Source organism: Anabas testudineus, chromosome 21 (genome assembly GCF_900324465.2).
Source record: "Anabas testudineus chromosome 21, fAnaTes1.2, whole genome shotgun sequence".
NCBI classification, from domain to species: Eukaryota; Metazoa; Chordata; class Actinopteri; order Anabantiformes; family Anabantidae; genus Anabas; species Anabas testudineus.
In genome coordinates this window covers 20,549,088-20,564,009 of record NC_046629.1, presented here as the reverse complement: position 1 = coordinate 20,564,009, position 14,922 = coordinate 20,549,088, and the positions used below count along the sequence as shown (strand labels likewise).

At 39.3% G+C, this 14,922-nt stretch overlaps 1 protein-coding gene and 1 non-coding gene across 9 annotated transcripts in view; one reads left to right on the top strand and one right to left on the bottom strand.

The window, feature by feature from the left end:
* Positions 1-14,922, top strand: part of clasp1a (cytoplasmic linker associated protein 1a) — a 59,826-nt gene that overhangs the window by 5,203 nt on the left and 39,701 nt on the right. For all 8 annotated transcript variants that reach the window (XM_033325821.1, XM_026375641.1, XM_026375640.1 and 5 more), the window contains one exon: positions 13,918-13,996. In XM_033325821.1, coding sequence (XP_033181712.1) covers positions 13,918-13,996 — 79 coding nt within the window. The remainder of the gene's footprint in view (positions 1-13,917; positions 13,997-14,922) is intronic.
* Positions 13,391-13,517, bottom strand: LOC113173870. Its single transcript, XR_003299852.1, has one exon. It is a non-coding gene; the product is annotated as a U4atac minor spliceosomal RNA (small nuclear RNA).

The following is a 14,922-nucleotide window of genomic DNA, read 5'->3' as shown; positions in this document are numbered from 1 at the left end:
ACGTCGATTCACGTCGTTGCTGTCTCCCAATAGCAAGATCACATTAAGACCCCTTCTAGGTCAGGTCTTTTATCTATTCAAGTTACATGTCATCATGTGGCGTTAACAGAAAGCACAACTCTAAAATTAGTCTAAATTGGCAAACCATCTACACTGAGTCACTGCCAGGGCTTGACATGACTTAACAAAATAATCTTACTTTGACGTACTTTGCATGCATGAAAGAGTGAAAGAATTCTGATAAAATGAAAGAACTTCTCCTCGAGCCATACATTCAGGTGTTCAGTCAGTAGTTAATGAACGCAGCAAAATTCCGTCTTTCTCTTACACTCATTTGAGTTTATAATTTGTGTTAAACAGTACATAACTGGAGCAGAGAATTTCAATTAATAAGTCTCAGGAGAGGTTCATACTCAGAAAGAATATGTTATTCATGTTATATTTGATGGACATTTTCATTTGGCCACAACCCTGTCTGACAAATATATAGATTTTAGGTGCTTCAGTGGGAATTAGCATCGACAGATTTAGTGCCGTGTTAAGCTCACAGTGCTGCAGGACAATAAAACAGCAAACTGTAAACAATGGAGTGATTTGCACATTGTTGTGTTTTTTCACCTTTCCTGCCTCCAGGAGACTAGTTAGGCTCTTGTCAGTACCTATCCCTCTTGTCACCTTATTTTCTTCTGTACCTCTGTCTGTGAGTGAGCCGAGCCGGTATACTGACTAAATCAAATCAGGCTGACAGGACTGGTTTCCGGGGTTGACAAGCCTAAGAGAGATCTCTCAGACAAGTTGGTGCCACCTGTGATGTTGTTCAGCCACGTCTGTGCTGTGTGGGCCGAGCAGCCCACAGACAATGCGTTTACAGGATCAATGCTGATTTAGGTTTTGTCTTACAGGCTGTCAATAGAACAGATATTCTGTTACACTGCATACCTTACTGCCAGCTGTAGGGATAGTTTCAACAAATGATGTTGTGTACTGTGTGCGATCGTTCAGATGGTCCAGGTTTGTTGAAGCCCATGAAACAAGCCAAAAGAAGTACTCTGGTACTGACCATCAGCTAGTCCGTTATTGTATATTCATTCTTCTCAGTAAACTGTTGAGTTCAGTCATTTGAGATGCTTTAAGAACCAAGTATGAGCACCCCTGCCTCTCCTGAACTGTTCTGGGCTTTCTCAGCATGTGTTTTGTCTTTTGTGGAGCCACTGAGTGCGGTGTTCCTGGGTTTATCACCTGGTATAAAAAAGTACTTGTACTTTTGAATTTTTACATGATGGTGATTCTATCAATTTCTGGTTGTCACTGTTTTCTTTCTTTGTCATAAACAAATCACAGTTTTCTGAAATGACTAGTTGATATCACTATTTTATTTTATAATATATATGACATATTTCAGTTATTTTTGAAGCAAATTTAGTGACACAGTGACTGATACACTCTGGTTTTATCTTCTTGGTTGAGAGGATATTCTGCCTTTCTATATTGTACACGTCGATCATTGAAAGCTAAATATTTGTAGGTATGTTCATATCTGGCCAAATGAAACAAGATGTTATGATGGAAATTTTGATGCCAATAATTTCACATTAAACAATTTAGAAGAAAACAATGGCATAAAAAAGGAAATGGACAGAAGAGTTGTAGCCTCTTGGTTGTTTCAGCCTGTAGTACAGTTTGTGTGGCTTAGGGCTATGACTGACCAGCTGACATCATCAAAGACCAAACCGATTAGTTGAAATGTACTCAAACGCTGAAGCAGCTAAACGCTTGAGGGTGCAGCTGTAGAACGTCATTAACGTCCTCACAAAAGACGTTTATGTCTCCCTGCAGGGGACTCTAATGTGTCAACAGGATAACATATACTGTAATGTGGTCTATTAAGGCAAGACACCTATTTCCCCACGGCAGTATTTTAGGTGCTTACATTCATTGGCTTTATTTTCAGTAAACAACACTTCTAAATGTGACATAACAAGAGTAATGTTATGTGAAGCAATATTACCATTTTGACTGGTATCTGCAACCAGTATGAGAATAAATAATGTCTTGTTCAAGATTTATTTACACAGATGCCAAACTGAGTCCTTTAACATTGAATATTTTTAATACTTTTATTTACTAAAGTGCTGGTTAAACATGTTTTTAACACATACAGCACACAAATAACAGCTGTCTACCTGTCTGACACAACATTTTAATACATACTATGTACTGATCCAAATTCCGAAGGTTCTACTTTAGAAACATTAGGCTTATACATTTGATTCACTGTAATCACATAAATGAACGTATACAGCTTCTTGAACTGACTGTGATGCAAACGACTAGATTGAAGACAACTGCTTGTGTCTTACAGTGAGTGGAGGTTCTTCCATCCTAAACAATCTATGCCCCGGTGTAAACGCTTGCAGAGCGCCCTTTCACCATTCTGTAGACCTGTGTAATTCTGGCCTGTCATCAACTTACTCACAGAGTTAACTTAATTAACGACCGATAACAAATGTCACCAGAGTGTTTTTTACTCTGCTCTCTGGACTCAAATAATGTTGCATGGTCTCTTCTGTGGAGTGATACTTTGCACTGTAGAGGCTGACTGCGGCACTAGCAGGCTGAGGTGGACAAAACACTGGAATGCAGTGAAGAAAGAACTGGAATTTCATTTGAAGATTGGATTTACTGTATGATTAGTTTAGTTATTGGCAATACCTGGGGCTGGTTGTTTGCAGTGCTCATATAGTGGTCTTTGATCTAAAAATTATATGCATAAATTATACATGATGTATAATGTGTCCAAGACCCAGTAATATTTGAACGGATCTAAAATGCAGTCAACCCTAAATAATTTTAACACACCAGTGAGTCTTCTTAGGTCCACTCCATTGTTGACACACAAAAGACCCAGACCTGTGGGAATAGAATGGGGCCATGCTCAGGCTCAAATTATGTGAATATTGTATACTGATGTTTATGGTCCCATAAAGATGTCTAGTGCTAGTTCATTTACTGCATCATGATGTTTGTAAAGAGGAAATCGAGTGTGTATATATGTCTGTAGTTAGTTTGACCAACACCAGCAGAACCATAGAAGACAGTGTAACCTTTGTCCAAAGCTTTCGCTTACACTTACGCTTTGGGTTAATCAAACTTGGACTGTAGCACAACAGTTCACAGAATACTACTGGTTTGGCGAAGTTAGAGGATGTCTAACACTTACCTGGACATTTAAACTTACAGGCAGACTTTTCGTGTTGAAATTTGTGGAGAGTTAAAGCTACAACACACAGTGTGCTACTCTCCGATGACAGAAAGTGTTCAAGATAGCACCAGCATGTTTGCTATGAGATCTGGCCTCTGTGTTACCAAATTGTGAAGGGTGTGTCTGTCAGAAATGCGTTGGGGGTGTCAGTGGTATAGTACCGGTAAGAGTTTACAGGTGAAGGGTAAAGTTGAAAGGTTTCTTTGCAGTAAACTCTGAATGTGGGTTCACGGGAAAATTTGTTGAGTGGTTGTAGCTGTGTAGAGCTGGATGATATAATAATACATTTGTCTGACAATGTGAAACTAATTCAAACTATTGTCTAGACAGTAATACGTTACACAAAGTGCAATGTACAAAACAGTCAGGTCTTTTATCTAATAATATGTAGTCATTTACGTGACTTTTAGTTCTTAGAGTATTTGTTTTGAAGACTACTTAAATGTGAAAGTGTACTTTTGCTTTGTCAAATGTATCTCTGAATAGTTCCTAACCATTGATAAGCAGAATCAGTATTATATTATAGATAATTTAGTTTTCAACGACTTAGAGGTATAACAATCTTTTTGGTTTAAAATATAGTATAATAGATTATTTCTGTCATTGATATTGTCACATTACATGTGACTATTATGGTATTTGGTTAAAAAGAAGAAGTTGGTTTATTACTGCCTATTTGTATCGTGGATCCAGCTTGGTAGCAGGGCTGCGCCATTGTATAAATGATGCAGCAACAGACATAGGGAGGAGCAGAGAGGAGGAGTGAGTGATGAACCTACAGCTGTTTCTTGGACAGCTGGTGGTAAAGCAGGCAATACCTGGATCCAGACCAACTGACATTTCTCTGTTTGCTGTCCTGTTTTGCTCTTTCTGTCTATGCTACATACTGATTCTTTTGCACACGAATGCAGATCTCTGCTTTCCCTCTTTTCTTCTCGCACTCTACTACTCTCCTTCATGTCCCACCTGATTTTTATCACTGTGAAACCTCAATTCCCCAATTCCTTTGTCATTTCCCTCACTGAATGCAGACTCTACTGCCATTTAGGGAGGGCACTGTGTAAAGTACATTTCCTTTGTGTGTCACCACCAACAGCAGCAGCAGCAGCAGTAAATCCCTGTGTCCTGATGATCTTCCCTCATCACTGCCAGTAGAAATCTGTTCAGTAGTGCGCCCCTTTGTGGCACGGAACCATGGTCATAATCTGCTCTCTTATTTAATCTGCTCAGCTCAAGGTTTTTTTTTTCCAGTTTTCTGAGTTAAGCTAGTATTTTCATGTGTATCAGTCACACATTGCATGTGATTTGTTGTTTTGTTGTTGCATCTTTTTAGTTTTTCTATGTGAATGCAACTTTTCTGGCAGATGGAGTGAGGGGATAGGCTGCTGAGTGTTTTAAAGGTGGTTAGTCTGCCTCTGCTAGTTGAATCTCATTACAACATGCTGAGAGATGAATGAGGGGGCAGTAACTGTTATCAGCGCTACACTGGGATCCACAATGTAGTATCATATACTGACTGATGAATTTGTTGTGCTGACTGATTTTGAAATCCTCTGAGGGTTTTCTTATGACTGACAGACTAAGTCAGTTAATAGTCAAAGAACTAGCACTGACAGCTTCTTACTGATGTGTTGCTTCACATTCCCTACATCTCAACCAAGAAGTGGCACTTGAACAATAACCGCAAAGACAACAGTCAATGGACATTCTGCACCTTAATGTGAGAAAATAACTTACAAACAGTGATTGAACCCAAATCAGTCTTCATTAGTTAGTTGAGTTATTCCTGCCCACTGTGTCAATCAGTCTGTTAAGCTGAACAGAGACCAAACAGGAACTACTGTTTTGATCTACTAAACTGACAGCTAGTATGTGAATAGAATTACAGATAATGAACCTTTTTAATGGGGGTAGTAACAGAAGTCCAATCTAATCTAATACAAGTGAGAGGTAACACCCAATTTATTTATTTCACTAACCTTGTTTATTTCACCCTCAATTACTACACTTCTATCTTCATTTCTTGTCTCTATGATGACCTACAAAGGTATTAAACTACAAATTTAAAGAATGATTTTGCAGTTATATATTTTATTAGACTTATATGTTCATGTTCATTAGACTACCAGCCACTGAACTGGACATATAACAATAACTTGAATTTAATGCCTAAATGTAGACAGAGTTGCAGAGTTAAACATAAAACTTACTTATAAAGTGGCAAACATTTGTGCAAATGTATAGTAATAATAATAATAATATTTAGGACACTTCACTGACTGGGGTTTTGTTGTTACATCCAAGAGAAATAATTTAGCAAAATACAAGGTTACTTTTTTTTCGGCTGGTCTTTCAGAGACAAAATACAAGAGATCCTGGGTACATGGAAATTCATGGTGAACATCTGATAATCATGACTTCGACTACGTTTTCCATCCTAGCAAAAAAAAATAAAAAAATGAAGCGAGGAAAAAACCACAGTCTAGACTAATATCCATATGCAATAGTACATAATGGCAAAGATGTCAGACTCCGTTTCCCCAGCTAATGTAATATCTAATGGCATATGTTACCAGACATGTCCAGTAAAAGAGCTGATTGAATGTGAATGACTTGTTGTAATCAAGGATTTACCAGCATCCACTTGAAAATAGGAAACCAAGTGCATAAGTTCAGCAACATGTTTATTCCAGTTTAAACCCATGTTTGACCCATTACATCCACTGCACTAAATTATTACTGAATACAGGAATAGGTCTGTATCCTCATAGCTATCCCTCTATCCTACGAGACGTGCTTCTTATACTATACATGATGTGTTGTATCAGCAACCTGTCAGTGAGCAGAGAATCCTGCCTCCCCGTCCTGTATATTTGTGTTGCATCCTGGCACGTGGCATTGTCCTTTATGGCAGGTAAACTACAGATAACTACATTACACCATGAGTAGTGCGTCAATCAGCTAGCCCTGCCCTCACTGAGGCGGCACCTACCTTTTGTCCCTTGCTGAGCAATGAAGTTGACAGTCAACTCTTTAACACAACAATGACTCGTTCACCTCTGTGATCTGCTTATTACCTGTTAGACTGTACTGTAATACTTGGAAGTGGGCCAACACACACACAGCGAAAAACCTGTTTGTAGTAGTTTATTAATGAAATGGTAAATGCTTGTGTCAATAATATACCAATAATAAACCATTGCTAAGCAGACTAAACCAACATAAACTGTGCTGTTTTCTAATTGGTGTGGAGGAGCAAAGTGTCCAGTGTCCCCTCACACTAGAGGATAAGGTGACTTACCTGGTTTGTTGACTGAACATGGGTGTGCATGTAGTAGGCGTATCACTTTAAGCACCAGTGGGATGATGAAATGCAGTTGGAGAAAGCCTGTTTGAGTAATTAATACATTTGTGGGGCTTTTCAAAGGTCAAAGCTGGTTGTAAACAAAAGCCCAAATGCCATTAAAGTTTTTATAATTAATAACAGCAATGCTAAATAAAATTTAGTGTGGTTGCAGTGCAATAATAGCATACATCATTTTCTTTGTATGTGGTGTACATGATATCTATGAATAATATGAATAATATGATCATCTCAATATAATATATTGAGATGATCCACACATGTACAGGATCCATGTTCTCCACACATACTTGTGCATCAGTGAGTATGTTTTTCTGTGACTCTAACCTGCTTGTTGGTGATGAATCCTGATGTTCATGGTTTCTCCTCCTAAGGCCTGTATAATGCATACCACCCTCAGAGGAACATGTGATGAAACAAGCCTTCACAAATCCTAAGTTTACACTCATTTTAAGGACTTTTTTCTTTCTCCACTGTTTTCTGTATCAGCCCAGTGGAGCTCTAACATGTGTGCCATGTTATCAGTCTGGCTATTTCTTCTGCTGACTCAGCAGAGCCCAGGATGGAGAGGGCCCCCAAGTGGACTGTACAGCTAATGTGCTCTGTCATGGTCCACAGTTGGCACTGTGGAACTGCACTGACTGTGTACAACATGAAAATCATGGCCGGGCTGTCTTCATATCACAGGGAAAATGCTGAGGCAGACGCACAGTGTCAGAAAGAGCATTGCAATGTAACATATGTACAATGGTAATGTTTAGAATCACCTGGTTTCTGCATTAATTAAAACTATTCCAGCTTGATCCTGTAGTTTAGTTTGAACAGCTAAACCTTAGTGACCTACTGAGTGATAAGCATGTCTGTATTTCCCTTATGAATAAAAAAAAAAGTTTGTGTTTGTGGCTGGTTGCAAATATGTGACAGAACATGTAAGCTCATAAGCACATTCAAAGAAAATGACCCAATACAGTGTCAACACTGCCCAGTCTGGTATGCCTATGACTTTCCCAACGCACAGCGGGCCTCATTGACAAAATTAATTTGTTCTTAAGTGACATGTACAAGTGTAGTAAGAGACTTACTGGCATTCACCAATTTACATTAACTTTTTCTTCCAGACCTGTCGTATGTGTCATAAGCCTTTCCAACTGATCTGTGTACATGTTGTGTTCCGCGTGCCTTTGTTCCTGTAAATGACTTGTAACCTTTATCAGTCCCAAGCAAACAAGCACCCTCACCTCCTGTGTTGTTGTGTGTAAGCAGTTTTGCTGTGACATCATGACTTAGCTGTCACTCTGCCTCCATGTCCAGTTGTTTTTGCTGCCACTTTGATTCCAACTGTTGTCTGCCTACAGAGGGTATCTCGTCTATTCTGTCTGGCAGGTGCCAGGGCGCTGTATGTATGACTCTAAGATTTAAATAATGCAATTTAGTCCAGAAATGCCAATATCTAATTCAGTTCAGTTTGTGTAACATTTTCACCGGCAGTCTGCCAATTTAAGTTAGAATATGTTAATTTCTCCTATAATAACTGACTCTGAAGTGTATCTGTGTGTTTTTCTGTGAGATTGGTCAGCTATTGTCTGATTTGCTGCTGCTGTTTTTAGACACCTGCTCAAGGCAAACAGGGCTCATGAGCACCTCCACTCATGTCACTGCCTGACCCGTGATAGGCCTCATCTCTACCTCTAGGACAGAGTTGGAGTCAGCTGCACTGAGATGGTTTCAAAATAAACACATTCTAACTCTGTTTTTAGTTGTGCTGAGATCAGGGTAGAGAAACTTTTATTTCTGTTACATTTGCCTCCCTTCTGCTCTCTCGTTTATATTGCTCATTGCATTCCAGCTTAATTTTCTTGTCTCATATCTAGAAACATAAATGTTTTAGAATTCATGTAAATATATTAGAATCTGACTGGAATCTGTTGGCCTTGGTGCAAACTCTAGTGAGATATGGACAGAGAAAAGGCTTCAACATCTGAAAAATGAGTAAACGGCATGGTGAGAAATTAACTCCAGAACGTGCTGGCAAAGTTCTGAATAGCAAGTTACTGTCATAACTGAGATTTTGAGTGGTTATTTGGAACATTACTCCAAATGGGTTACCATGTATTTTGATGTCTCTACAACATGAGGATCTATTCAGATGCTTTTTTTTTGTCTCCTTCTGTTTTAAATAGTGTTTTTAAAGTGTTACTACACACTGAGGTTGCCAATCTATTATTAACTACCAGCCAATTTGTGACCTGCCATTAGTCATCACCCTATTTGCACATGCTATTTGACTGCAGATGTGTTAAAGGTTTATTTCTTTCTTACAGAAATTACAGTTTAATTTACTCAGTTTAGTTTGATACATGTTTTTTTGTTCTATTGTGGCTAAAATGTGGCTTTATGAGATGTGCAAATCATGGCATTCTGGTTAAATGTTCATTTTATAAAGCCTTTAAACTTCTATGGAATTGGGTTTGTAACTCTTGTAGCTCTGAGGCTTTTCTAATCCTATCTTTCTAAAGCTAAAAATCACCATTATGATGTGGATACCAAGGAGCAGAATTATTTCTAGCTGCATGCAGACCACTTCATCTTGATGAGAATTCCAAAGCTCTACAGACCTGCTGTGCCTAGTTACGGGGGCTAAGCTGTCTGAGAAATCGCCTAAGGTGTTTAAGATTAAGTGATTTAGGATAATGCACAGGATATCCTAGGTTGTACAGCCTTTTGGGGCCAATTTGAGATTTTTTACTATAGAAAAAACATTTAACCCACTGGTTGATTGGGAGTCAATTAAACACTTGAGACACAGTTCCACATGGTTAGATAGGGGAATGTATTATAAGAAGCCTTTGAGATGTCTTGGACAAGCTGCTGGTGGCCAAACACCTCCCTTCTTTTCTCTGGAAGTTGAGTCATGGCAACTGAACTTCCTTCTTGTTAGGTCGAAACATTTCACTACTCATCCAAGGAGCTTCTTCAGACACCTAACAACAGCAGGGGTTAGCAAAAGTGTGACTATTACATCCTTCACAACCTTACCTTCTATTGTTTTACCTAACGAGCCTATTCAGGCCAAGGGGCGGAGTGAAACCAAACCTGAAGCATAAATTTGTGGTGTCTAACGAGCTATCTTTAAACTGAACAACCTACTTGGATGAGTAGTGAAACGTTTCGACCTAACAATAAGGAAGTCCAGTTGCCATGACTCAACTTCCAGACGACTTCACCTTGATGACTTAGAATCTTCACCCTCACTTCTTTTCTCTTTAGTTGATCTCTACGTTGAGGCTAATAATGACATTTGAGCTTAAACAGGAGACAGACAGACATGTATTAGTATCAGTAGCAATGTGTCTGGAGGAGGATGCTCTCGCGTCAGTGTTTTCACTTTGTGAAGTCAAGCATGAAGCCTATCCTCTGGAGGAAGTGAACTGGAAAAGGCTATTTGTGTATTTGTGTGTGCATGCGTGCTTGTGTGTATATGTATGCGGTCCGTGGTCTCTGTTAGTGCTGTTGGGTCTTTTTCCATTATATGGGTCTATTGTACATTCCAGCATTTAGTTGCCACCATACCCGGGGTCCTAAGTTCTGCTGAATGAAGCTGAGTCACTGTGTGGTCACTGCCGGCTAATCACACTTTAGAAATATGATAACAGCATTGCTGCTGTCTCCAAGCGCTGTAATAACATCCCGATTATTCATCCTGTTACTGTTGATGGATCGAGTATGTGTTAGAAATTGCTTGGATGTGCCCAGGCCAGTCTGTGTCAGGCTGGGTATGTGAATGGGGTATAGTGTTGTAGTAGTCTTCCTGTAGAATTGTTGCTATTAGTTACCATCATAAGAAGAACTGCTAACTTGAAGTATTAAGTGAAAATCAGCAGAAAAACCACAGACTTTGCTGATGGATGTAATTTTTCTTTAAACGGTGCTGTCAGTGAGAAATTATTAAAGAGGCCGTATTGTACATTTTGGTATTTCTACTTGTAACTGGGTTATCATATTAAGCAAGGCCAACAAAATGTGAGCTGCACATACGTAGGAGAAATAACTTAAAAGTACCTCAAAAAGTGAAATCTGGAACTTGTTTGTGGCCTTTTTACACAAGTATGTCAAACAGGTCTTCTTAGAGCCTGAGGCATAGTGATTAACTGATAACTGCTTTTACTTGCTGAAAAAAAGTTTAATATAAACCTTTAAGTCAACCGCTAACTGTGTTTTGGCTTTTGACAAAGCATACCAAGATTTTTAGTTACTGCAGATGTTTGTGCTTTTTCACAGCTGACATTAGGGCTTGTCTTTACAGGTGAAAGTAAATTAATAATAGTTGAACTACGCCTGACTAAGTGTCCTGCTAGTGAGGCAACATTCACAATACAAAACACCCTGTTTTTGCTCACTTAATGCTGTTGTTGTATGATGTATTAATTATATCTGTGCTTGCCACCATGACTGTGGAGGACTAGGACATTAGTTAAGTTTATAGGTTTTAGTTTCATGAGTCAGTCACCTGTCTGTGTGTGAACTGGTCAGCATGCAGCTCTCTGTCTACTTACACAGAGTTTTTTTTTTTTTTGCATACAGGCAGACAATCAGAGCTTGTCATTTCAAACTGCATTTGCATAAAACAGCAACACTCATTGTTCTTTTATACTGTATGCCATGACAGTGCAAGGACCACAGGAACTGTCAGTGCACACACCAAATTATTAGCAATGTGTCTGCATGCATACATTGTTAGAATATGTGCCACAGCTACAGTGTAATTTCAGTTGGACTTCCTCCAAACATAGATGTATATTTATCTAAATGTCTGAGACGTGAGTATCCAGTTAGTATTGTGCAGCAGTAGGCAGGCAGGAAGAGAGGGAGGCCTAGTGTAGGTATGCTACATAATTACAAAGCACTCAGGAGCAAACTACAGCTTTCTGTTTTTGTTTAGAAAGAGGCTAGTTGTCTTGCACAGTTTCAAGTGGCCTTTCTGCTTTTGCATTTGCTTTTAAATATCACAACAGTTTTGGTTGTGTTTTTGCTAGCTTAATTTTTTAATTATGTGTGTGTGTGCAGAGGACAACATGTCCAGCTCTTTGTACGCTTTCTTTCTGCGTGTGTGTGTGCGTGCGTGTGTGTGTGTGGGCGTTTCCACTGGTAATGAGATGACAGTTAGGGAAGAGACGAGAGAGAAATCCTTGATTTGATTTACAGGCTTCTCCACATCAGAGGCAGATGGAGGCTGTGGTTTAGCTGCTGCTTCCAGCAGTTCTTAGGATGAACACACACACACACACACACACACACACACACACACACACACACACACACACACACACACACACACACACACACACACACACACACACACACACACACAGGTTTCAGTAAACTGGGATTGATGTTAGTGGGTTAGTTTGATCAGAGGCTGTTCCCTGAGATCCTGCAAGTCCCCTAAATCATATATTTAATCAAATACTGATGTGAATCAAACTGCTGTGTGATTTCTTGTAAATTGTAGATGAAATGCTAACTAAATACACGCCCAACTGCTACAGACTGAGACAAAGACAAGAGGGAGTCTGCCTGTTTTTCAATTGGTCTGAACATGTGGTACGGTTTCAAAGCTGAAACTTGTGTTTTTCAGTGATTAAACTATGTTGTAGGTGAGAGGCTGGGATTTACTAGTTGTGTATCTTTATCTACCTCTAGGGAAACATCACATATCTCAGACAAATGTCCTCTAGATTACACCTTCGTCTATGCTATCCCTGTAGAGGGGCGGCAGTCACCTACGAACCCCATGGTGAGTGGTTCGATTCCCGGGTCCTCCTGGCTACTTGCTGAGGTGTCCTTGGACAAGACACCGAAATCCCGTAGTAGCACTGAATCAGTCTGGCAGCTGTTCAACTGTTTATGTTTGTCCAATACATTATTATTACTTCGCACCACATTATTTATTTCTAAAGGTTATGATGGTTTATGTGGAGATACCAGGTTCTGAGTTTTCCCTAGTATCTGCTGACAAAGAGTCATGAGCTCTGCTGAAGAGAATAAAAATACTGTTGCTAAGAGGAGGAGTAAAAATGTGACCTAACATGTCAGGTAGGAGGATTTGGGAATTTAGAAGAGCTAATGTCTGTGAGTCCATCTACACTGGACTGTCTCTGATGTTGAACTCTCAAAGTCAGGGGGGCAGTTGTTGCCATAACCCCTTTGAGACTCAAATTCCCTGATTTCCGAGACAACTCTCTGAACAACAAGAGGAGTGTTTTGCTTGCAGCTGACAAACTAAGACCTCCTGCACCATAAAAGAGCTGAAACACAGATTTGTTTCTATGCAGGTTTACAAACTGCTAAAACTTCTCTGATCCCTCTCAGTGCTCTCATCAAGTCTTTGTTTGAGCCCTGCCATCAGTCTAATTACTGTAATTCCTCCCAGTTGGAGAACAAAGGGCATGATCTGAGTATTAGGCCTGTCGACACCAGGCCTTCCTGCTGGGTCACGCAGTAGCACTACCCCCCTTTCAGAGGGAGAACTCAAATCAAACTGAACAGATGACAGTAGACTCATGAGCAGGGTCCAACACAGAGCAGGATTAAGTTCATGAAACAGAATTCCACATGACTTTCTCAACATGTTGGAAATTAGTACTAAATAATCATAGTGCAATAAAATATAAACATATCACTCAATGCAAATATTTCAGGGACCATAGTACAACATTATAGTAGTATCTGTAAGTAATAATATGTTTAACATTTACATGTTTAGAGGATCCAAAAATTGCACCAGGATCTGGACAGAAGTCCAGGTGATGCTCATGTGTTGTTATGGTGTTAGCAGGGCTACTCTCACTATTCGTTCATTAAGCAGCTCTCACACCCCATGACAAGGAAAGTTGAGGGGGTGGGGAGTTTGTGTGTTTATATCAATGTTTAGACCGAGTAGGTACAGTCATGGTGCAGAAGTAAAATTGCATTTTGCTTGTTGCCTGAGACCCAATTGTGTTGTCATTTGATATTGTTTAGGTTGTATGAGGAGCTGTAATTCATAAACACAAAAAAGAAGCTCAAAACATAACATTAGGTGGGCTACCCATGATGCTTTGCAACAGAGGCTAATGAATACTTCCTTCAGACTGGACTTGTTCAGAGCTGTTGCACTGATTTTTCCATTCATATGTGATTATCAGTCATATCTAATCAGCAACGTCAGTGAATATCTGTATGTGTTTATAATAATGAAATGTTCTTTCAAAATTGCATTTCCATATACATTTTTTAATTGTATCTCCACTAGGTGGCTCTGCTTGGATTGGACCTCTTATCTGCCTTAGTAACAAGGTTGCAGGACCGGTTTCGGGCTCAGGTGGGAACAGGTAAGCTTCAGATAATTTAATAATTGTGTTTTGATAAGTTGCACTGTGTATTATACTAATGTTTTTAATGTAGCTAACCTTCTGACCTCATATTTTTATAAATGCCATTGATCATTATAGATTGCACTACCTTTTTGTCTTTTATGGATTTTAGTGTTACTTTTTATCAGCTTAAATTTTACATCAATCACATTTGTATTCTATTCTGTCTGTTATGGTGAAATGGCATTAGCCTCTCAGGTGGGCTCAGGTGAACCCCCACACTCCCCTCACTACTTGCATTCTCTTTCTTTAAATTTGAATAGCTGGACAATTAGATTGTGTTGTAGTGGGTGTTTTGTTGATGTGACACTGCATTTACATGCACACAAGAAACCAGGTTACAGTCTGTTTTCTCTAGAAAGCTGATTTCCTAAGTGTCACATAAACAGGAAACCTGGTTACTGTAATCGAGGTAGGGGATTAGAGAAACCTGATTTCCAGAGGTAGATTTCTCCCAGAGAGCTTAGATTACTCTGCCATGTAAACCAAGTTTCTTATCGGCTTTTTACAAGAGTACATGTGCATAACAAAGGCTGCTGACACTTACCACTCTACTACTATCAGCTGAGAGGAGCAGCTGAATGAAAGCAAAGATCATTAGGAGCAATGTAACTTTAAATCTTTTTTACAGTGATTTTTTTTTTATTTTATTTATTTAGACAGTTTGCGCTGTAAATAGGAGTGTTTTGTTTGTCTACGTCTTTCTCACAGCACTGTAAGTCACCCCCCGACACATATCTAAAAATAAATAATTAAAAAAAGCAGGAAATAGAGGAAAAAAGCTGGTTTCTCTCAGTGACCAGGTAGCATGCGTGCTTGTAAACACACTGACTGGTAAATCCTTCCCCCCTTTTTGATTGCTGGCCACTCTCTACACATACATG